At 61.1% G+C, this 7,559-nt stretch overlaps 1 protein-coding gene across 1 annotated transcript; it reads right to left on the bottom strand.

The window, feature by feature from the left end:
• Window positions 1-1,376: 1,376 nt before the first annotated feature.
• On the bottom strand, window positions 1,377-7,216 carry TESC (tescalcin). The gene is made up of 8 exons (XM_031063152.1): window positions 7,185-7,216; window positions 4,957-5,124; window positions 3,454-3,534; window positions 2,503-2,642; window positions 2,357-2,418; window positions 2,183-2,290; window positions 1,762-1,809; window positions 1,377-1,587 (listed from the first exon to the last, which is right to left on the bottom strand). Exons 1-8 carry the CDS (start codon window positions 7,214-7,216, stop codon window positions 1,510-1,512), a joined length of 717 nt encoding a protein of 238 aa, XP_030919012.1. The 3' UTR covers window positions 1,377-1,509.
• Window positions 7,217-7,559: the final 343 nt, after the last annotated feature.

Here is a 7,559-nt window from a genome sequence, read left to right as displayed (position 1 = left end):
AATCCACCCAAACCCACCCCAGCCCAGCCCAGCCCAGCCCAGCCCCACCGGCAGCGCTGTCCCATGGCCCTGTGGGACATTCCCAGGGGGACCCAGCAGCAGCTCCATCCCCATGGCAGCCCCGGGTTGGTCCCTGGGGCCTGGCCCCATTGCCGGGCAGTGCTGTCCTTGTCCTTGTCCTTGTCCTTGTCCTTGTCCTTGTCCTTGTCCTTGTCCTTGTCCTTGTCCTTGTCCTTGTCCTTGTCCTCCCCGGGGCTCCGGGAGCTGCTCCCGGCTCGCTCCGGATGGACATGGGGACTTGGGAGGGGACAGAAGCCCTAAATGTGCCCTCAGTGTGGGGGTGCAGAGCAGAGACCCCAGTAATGAGGAAAAGAAGGAGGAAATGTTGCCCTGAGCCAGGGAGGGCCAGAGGGGTGACACAGGGCCAGAGGGGTGACAGAGGGATGGACAGAGGGGTGCCACTGGGAGGGATAGAGAGGTGACACTGGAACGGACACAGGGGTGACACAGGGCCAGTGGCCTCGCACCCATCGCTGCCCAGCCCCTCACCTGATGCTGTGCTGCCCCTGTCACCAGGGGAAGCTGTTTTTTGATAAAACAAATAAATTTTCCCTTCTTTCCTAAAAATATCCATTGCCCTTTTTTCCCTCCCTCCCTCCCCAGCTCGGGCTGCCTTAGAGACAGAACCCGCCTGGAGCCATCCAGTCATTAACGGCAGTAAACAACCCCCGGCTCCCGTGCCTTGTTCCAGCGGGAACATGAGGGGGCAGAAGCCACCTGGTTGCCAGGAGCCCGTGTCCCCACGTCCCTGCTGCCTGCTGGGCTCCTCCTGCCTGCTCTGCTTTGGGATCAAACCGGGAATGTTCCTTGTGCCGCTGCCTCCACCTTCCCTGCAGGACGCAGAGTGGGACGTGGCTGTCCCTGCAGGTGCTGCTGTCACCTCCTGCCCCCGGCATCCCCATCCCTGCCTCTCCCATGGCCTGGGGTCAGCCCAAGCTGGGCAGCTCCTTCCCCACAGCGGCACCTGGCAGAGGCTAAAAATCCAGATTTATGGGGCAGGCAGGGTTTGTGGAGGGTTTCTGCTCAGGGAAACACGGAATGATGGATGGATGATGGATGGATGGATGGATGGATGGATGGATGGATGGATGGATGGATGGATGGATGGATGGATGGACGGACGGATGGATGGATGGACGGTGGGAGGGAGGATGGATGGATGGATGGATGGATGAGGGATGGATGGATGATGGATGGATGGATGGATGAGGGATGGATGGATGGATGGATGGATGGATGGATGGATGGATGGACGGACAGACAAAGGATTTCTCAGCGAGGACTAAAAAGAGAAATATCTTTTATTACAGATAAAAGCCTCTGATGTTTCTAGAAGGCAGCCCCAGCCTGGAACAGGCACACGGGTGGGGCAGAGCCACGGAGCTGGGAGCTGAGTGCCAGGACATGGAGCTGCTGCTGGGTGCTCTTCCTCCTCCTCTTCCTCCCCTCTCAGTAGCAGTGGGCAATGGTGTCCACGTTGAGGAAGCGGACGTGCATCTTGGTCTCGATGTCGATGCCCTGCCACATCTGCCAGGGGACAGGGTGAGGGGGCCAGGGCCACACCCCGGGCCCTGCTGTGCCCACCCCTGTCCCTCCTGTGCTCTGCTTGGTCCCTGTGCCCACCCTGGTCCCTCCTGTGCCCTGCCCAGTCCCTGTTCCCACCCCGGCCCCTCCTCCCGGTGCCTCGGGGGTGTCACCGACCTTCAGGAAGTCCTCGAAGGTGATGCCCTCGTACACCTGGTCCGGGCCCTGCTCAGTGAGAGGAAACATGGCAGCTGCCCCGGGGAGAGGGGAGGGGTGGCCCGGGGATGTTCCCTGGGGCTGAGGGACGCATCTCCCACGGGTTCCTGCCCTGCACCCCATGGCCAGCCCCAGAGTGGTTCCCAAACCCCCTCGGCTGCCAGGAGCAGCCCTTTCCATGGGCAGTGAGGATGGGGGTGTGTGGGATGCTGTTTGCTGATCCCTCTCTCATGAGGAAACACCACCCTGGGAGCTGCTGCCTGCAAAAAACACCTCCAGCCAAAGCTGCTGTGGCACAGGGAGGTGCCCTGGGAGCAGGGCCCCGTTTTGATGCCAGCAGAGCCCCTGAGAGCAGGCAGAGGCTCCCAGCAGAGCCTCCCACCATTTGTCCCACACAGATGCTGGCTGCCTCCATCATGGCCCCGTCGGCGATGGAGCGAGCCGACTCCTTCTCCAGGTGGGGGTTCCCCGACAGCAGCTCCTCCACCACCTGCAAGGCAGAGGCTCAGGCCAGGCCTGGGCAGGGGGGAATGGGGCAGGGGGGAGCCAACTTTACATTTCTGTACTCCTGCAGCGTGATCTTCCCGTCGTGGTCCGAGTCGTACATGTGGAACAGGACTGGGGGGACAGCAGGGGACAGCAGAGTCAGGGCAGCCCCTTCCCAGCAGCCCCAAGCCCACGTTTGCCCTGGGGCAGCCTCACATTTCAGCTTCTCCTTGCGGAAGCGGTCGAGCTGCTCCTCGTCCATGTTCATCTCGATGGGTCTGAAGTAGGACATGATGGTCAGGAAGTCCTCGAAGTTGATCTCCTCCGCCAGCCCGTCGGACTCCTGCCGCAGGTTCCTGGCGGGGCAGAGCCCCCGGTGATTGGGTGTTGCAGTGTGGTTTTATACTTTGTAACACTTTGTAATAGTTTTGGTTTTGTATTTTTCCCAAATGGTTTATCCCAGATTGTACCCCCTCCCTGTACCTGTGTAATCCCTCTCCTTTGCTGAGATCACCCCCAAACCCCCACCCTGGCTCTCTGTCTGTCTCTCACCATCCCATCCCCTCCATCCAGAACTTTCTGTCCAGGACGTCGAGTGATGGGCCAGAGGCCAGGGGTCAGCCCCCCAGTGTTACCCCATGCTCTGTCCTAAATGTCCATCCCCAGCACCCATCCCTCAGGGTCACTCACTGGTCAGTGAATGTTCCCTAGTTTAGGTTCCCACCTCCCTTTAAATGTAACCTTGGCACCTCTCCCGGGGCTCTGGGCAGGAGCCCCCTGAGCTGTAGGGGCTCCTTGGGGACTCCTGAATAAACCTTGGATTAACCCCTGCTCAGAGTCGGCCCTTTTATCTTCTGCTGATGTCCCTGGTGTCTCTCCCGTGGCAAAGGTGACCGGCCTGGCTGCGCTCAGTGCCCACACCAGAGAGTGTCCCCTGCTGTCGGGGCTGGCCGGGGTTCTGGGGGCTCCCAGAGACACAGAGACAATGGGGAACCCGCCCCCAGGCCCACCACACCCCCAGCAAAGCCCTAGGACCGGTTTATCCCTAAGATCAGCTCAAATGTCTCGTTTTCCACCCGGCTCTGCCGCAGCCTTTAGGGGGAAGGTCCCTGCCCAGCCTCTCCCCATTCCCAGAGGATAAATCCCGGGGTGCTGGGGGGTTCTCACCGCTTGTCAAAAAAGGCGTGGACGATTTTCCCTCGGATGGGGTTGAACTCCAGGTCGGGGATGCTGTCAAAGTTCTCCTTGCTGCAAAAGGCACAGAGAGTTTGGAGCGTGAGGGAGGATTCATAAATCCCAGGGATCAAAGCCCAGGATGGGCTCAGCACGAAGCTGAGGGGAGGGTGGGCAGCAGGATCTCCTTGGTGAGCCCTGCTTGAGGCTTTTTTCCTGGGAAAACTCCAAAATCCACAGCGGGTAGAGCCATGCAAAGAGACCCAAGAGACACAACCCTTCCTTCCAAAGCAGGAAAAATAAAGGGATTTTGGATAAAACTCCTTTCTTCTTCTGTTCAGACTGAGACCAGATCCGTGCTCAGGGATTTTGCCCCACCAGGATGGGCCTTGGGGAAGCTCTTGGGATGACCCCAGGGCTCTTTGCATGGCTCCAGCTGCCATGGGTTTTGGGGTTTTCCCAGGAAAAAGGCCTCAAGCAGGGCTCACCAAGGAGATCCTGCTGTCCACCCTCCCCTCAGCTTCGAGCTGAGCCCCTGCTGGGCTTTGATCTCTGGGATTTATAAAGCCAACCAAGAGCCAAGGAATAACCCTGGGGAGCAGCAGGATCTCGGAGCTCTCCCAATTCCCTGTGCAGCCATCAAGGAGAGGAACAGGAGCACCTGCAACACCCCCTTCCCTTCCCAGAACTGGTTTTAAAGCTGGGGGGTGATGAGATGTTTGTCAGGAGTGCCCCTGCTCCCAGGCCAATGGGTTATTGTGCATTTTCCTTGGAATATTTGCAAGGCCACGCTGCAGGAGCTGGCTCAGGGATGGCTCGGGGAAGGACACTCAGAATGCCAGCCCTGGACCAGCCCAGGGAAGGGGGAGATGCTCGGGGTGGCATCCACCGGCAGTGGGGCTGGGATTGCCGTGGGATGGGAATTGTAATGGGGTTGGGATTGCCATAGGGCTGGGATTGCAGTGGGGCTGGGATTGCTATAGGGCTGGGAATTAAGTGGGGCTGGGATTGCCATGGGATGGGAACTGTAATGGGCCTGGGATTGCAGTGGGGCTGGGATTGAAGTGGGGCTGGAATTGCAGCAAGGCTGGAAGTGCCATGGGGCTGGAATTGCCACAGGATGAGAATTGTAATGGGGCTGGGATTGCTGTGGGGCTGGGAATTGCCCTGGGGCTGGCATTGTCCTGGGACTGAGATTGCCATGGGATGGGAATTGTAATGGGGCTGGGATTGCAGCAGGGCTGGGATTGAAGTGGGGCTGGGATTGCAGAGGGGCTGGAATTGCCATGGGATGGGAATTCCATGGGAATTGTAATGGGGCTGGGATTTCAGTGGGGCTGGGATTGCAGTGGGGCTGGGATTGCCCCAGGCTGGGATTGCAGTGGGGCTGGCATTGCCCCGGGCTGGCATTGCCCCAGGCTGGCATTGCCCTGGGCTGGCATTGCCCCGGGCTGGCATTGCCCCGGGCTGGCATTGCCCCAGGCTGGCATTCCCTACCGGATCGTCAGCTGGTCCTGGCTCAGCTGCTTGAAGCGCCGGTGCAGATGCTCGATCTGCTCAGAGGTGACTGCCAGGGAAAGGAGAGAGGTGACAGGGGGGGACCCCCGGGATGCCCCTCTGTGCCTGTCCCACCCCCGCAGCAGTGGGGCAGGGTCCTGGGCACAGCTGTGCCACCGCCTTGCCCTGAGGTGGCTCCGTGCCACCCTGCAGGTCCCTCTGTGTCCCTGTGCCCGGTGCCAAGGGCTGGGTTATTCCCCGTCCCGGTCTGCAGGGAATTCCCTGGCCCAGCATGGCAGGGAATGGCCCAGTGGGATCCCTCCCCCAGCTCAGGATCCTTGGTACCAGCCCATTGGAACGGGACTGGCATTTTTTGGGGTTGTTGGCGCTGTGGGCAGAGTTGTGCCCAGTCAGCTCCTCCTCTGCCCCTGCCCCAGCTCTGCCTGGAGCCAGGAGGTTCCTCCATGTCCTGCCCAGCCATGGCTGCTGCAGGAAATAACTCTGGGATCAGAAACCCCGACAGCAGCCAGGGAAGAGGAAAGGACACAGAGGGGGCACAGCAGCCCCCAAAATCAACTCCTGGCTTTGAAATTGCTGCCCCTGCTCAGGGTGAGCCACAAACCATGGTGGGCACCAACCCCATCCCGGGGCAGGGCTGGAAGGGGGGACCTGCAGCTCCCTGTGAGCCCCCCAAGTGCTGGGGCTCAGCAGCACCTCCCCAGTGCCCTGACCCCCAGCACAGGGCAGTTTATCTGCCCCCGCTGTTCTCCTGGGGCTGTAACCAAGCTCTGAGCCCCCAGAGCCTGACTCTTGTGCAGACACTGACAGGGGCCATTCCCAGGAGCCAGGGCAGCGCCCTGGAGCTGTGTGTCTGTGTCTGTGGGTCTGTCTGGGCACCCACAGGCTCCTGCAGCCCCAGCTGGGGCTGGGCACGGGGCAGGGCTGCAAATCAGCCGCTCCTGGTATCATGGAGAGACACAAAACCACCTTGCAAAGGGTTAATTGCAGCGAGCCAGCAGGGTCAGAGCTGGGCTGAGCTGCCTCCCTCGCTGCCTTTTATGATGTTTAAATAATGTCCTTTGCTTTGCCCACTGCTGCTTCACAGCCTGGAAATAGCAGCTGCATTGATCAGCGGGGCTGGGCCTTCAGAGCCCTGTGTAACAGCCTGGGAATCCCATTTGGGATGGGCCAGGGGGGCCCCGAGCCTGCCTGGATCCCGGCAGGATCCCCTTCAAACCCCTTTATCCCCCCTCAGCTCCCAGGTGGTGATGCCCAGACCCCACTGGATGTTTCGTGCCCCAGCCCCTCCTGGCTGCTGCTCTGCTGCTGTCCCATGGAAACTTTCCCTGGACTTTGCTTTCCAATTTTGGCCCTGCAGAATTTTCCTTTCCCTCCGTGCCGTGACGCCACCGCCGTCACCATGGGAGCAGCTGGGCCACCAAGCCCTGAGCATCTGGGGCACACCAAAAAGCTTTGAACTCTCAGAAAAACGTCCCAGGCACCGAGAGCACAAAGAACTGGGCTCGGTGGCTGGCTGCTCATGGCTGGGCTGGCCCTGGAGGGCTGGGTGAGGCTTTTCCTGCCTCTCTCCCCATGCCAGGTGTTCCTCTCAGGGCAGCGCTCCCAGCCTCGCTCTGCCCTGTAAAGGCGGCAGAGCTCGGCTGCTCTCCAGAAAAAAAAAAAGGGAAAATCTGCAGAAAAGGCAAAAGCTTTGCTGGAAGAAGGGCTGGCTCAAGGGCAGCAGAGGCTGCTGGTGTCCCTGAGAAGCATCCTGATGCTGCAGGCCCGTGTCCAAGCGCGGCAGCCTCCGCTGATGGGGGAAAAACGGGATCTCAACCAAAGGGAGCCGGGCTTGCTGTTCCCAGCCTTGCGTGGGTTGTGCTGCTTGAGCAAAGGGAAAGGGGCACTGGGGGGGCTCCTGTGGGACCAGCCTGGCTGCGGGCATGGTCACAGCGTCCCGGGAAGAGCCACTTCACCCCCGGGAGACGCTGCAGCAGCTTTGGGATGGAGCACACGGAGGGGAAGCAGCACCGAGCAGCCCCTCAGGGCGTCCCTCCAGGGGGGAGAAGGGGAAGGAACGAGCCTGGGGCACCTCCGGGTGGCTCTGCCCTGTCCCTGCTCCTCCCAAGGGACCGAGGGTGGCTGCAGTGCCCTGGGCGAGGCTGTGAATGCCCTGAGTTCCCCGGGATCAGGCAGCAGCCACAGCGCAGGGGGAGCTCTGTGAATACCACGGGGAGCACAGGACGGGCACCCCAGACATGGCCCGGAGCTGTGGGCTCTCCCTGCCCCCCCTCCTCTGCTTCCCATGAGATTTTTGGGTGTTGCCCTCGCAAACCCTGCCCTGGCGTGGATCCCCGGGGCACTGGGGAGGAGTCTCCCCCGGGCAGGTGCCCGAGACGCTGCTGCAGGGTCCCCGGGCCTGGGGGCTCCCCAAAATCCTCCTCCCACCCTGGGCTGCCAGGCTGGCACCCCGTGGGCTCCCCAAGCTCCTGAGTCCGCCCTGGGGGGCTCAGTGTGGGGTGTGGGGGGCTCAGCCCTCCCTGGAGAGGAGAGGAGAGGAGAGGAGAGGAGAGGAGAGGAGAGGAGAGAGGAGGGGAGAGGAG

Source organism: Geospiza fortis, unplaced genomic scaffold (genome assembly GCF_000277835.1).
Source record: "Geospiza fortis unplaced genomic scaffold, GeoFor_1.0 scaffold31, whole genome shotgun sequence".
NCBI lineage: Eukaryota > Metazoa > Chordata > Aves > Passeriformes > Thraupidae > Geospiza > Geospiza fortis.
This window is presented reverse-complemented; position numbering and strand designations above follow the sequence as displayed.

What these genes read in the sequence shown, in the direction of transcription:
- TESC (XM_031063152.1), bottom strand. Translation starts at nt 7,216, where the DNA reads ATGTCTGGGGTGCCCGTCCTGTGCTCCCCGTG. An exon ending in CCGCAAGGAGAAGCTGAAAT is followed by an intron (nt 2,419 to 2,502) that starts GTGAGGCTGCCC and finishes CTGTCCCCCCAG; the next exon opens with TCCTGTTCCACATGTACGAC. An exon ending in CCTTCGAGGACTTCCTGAAG is followed by an intron (nt 1,588 to 1,761) that starts GTCGGTGACACC and finishes GTCCCCTGGCAG; the next exon opens with ATGTGGCAGGGCATCGACAT.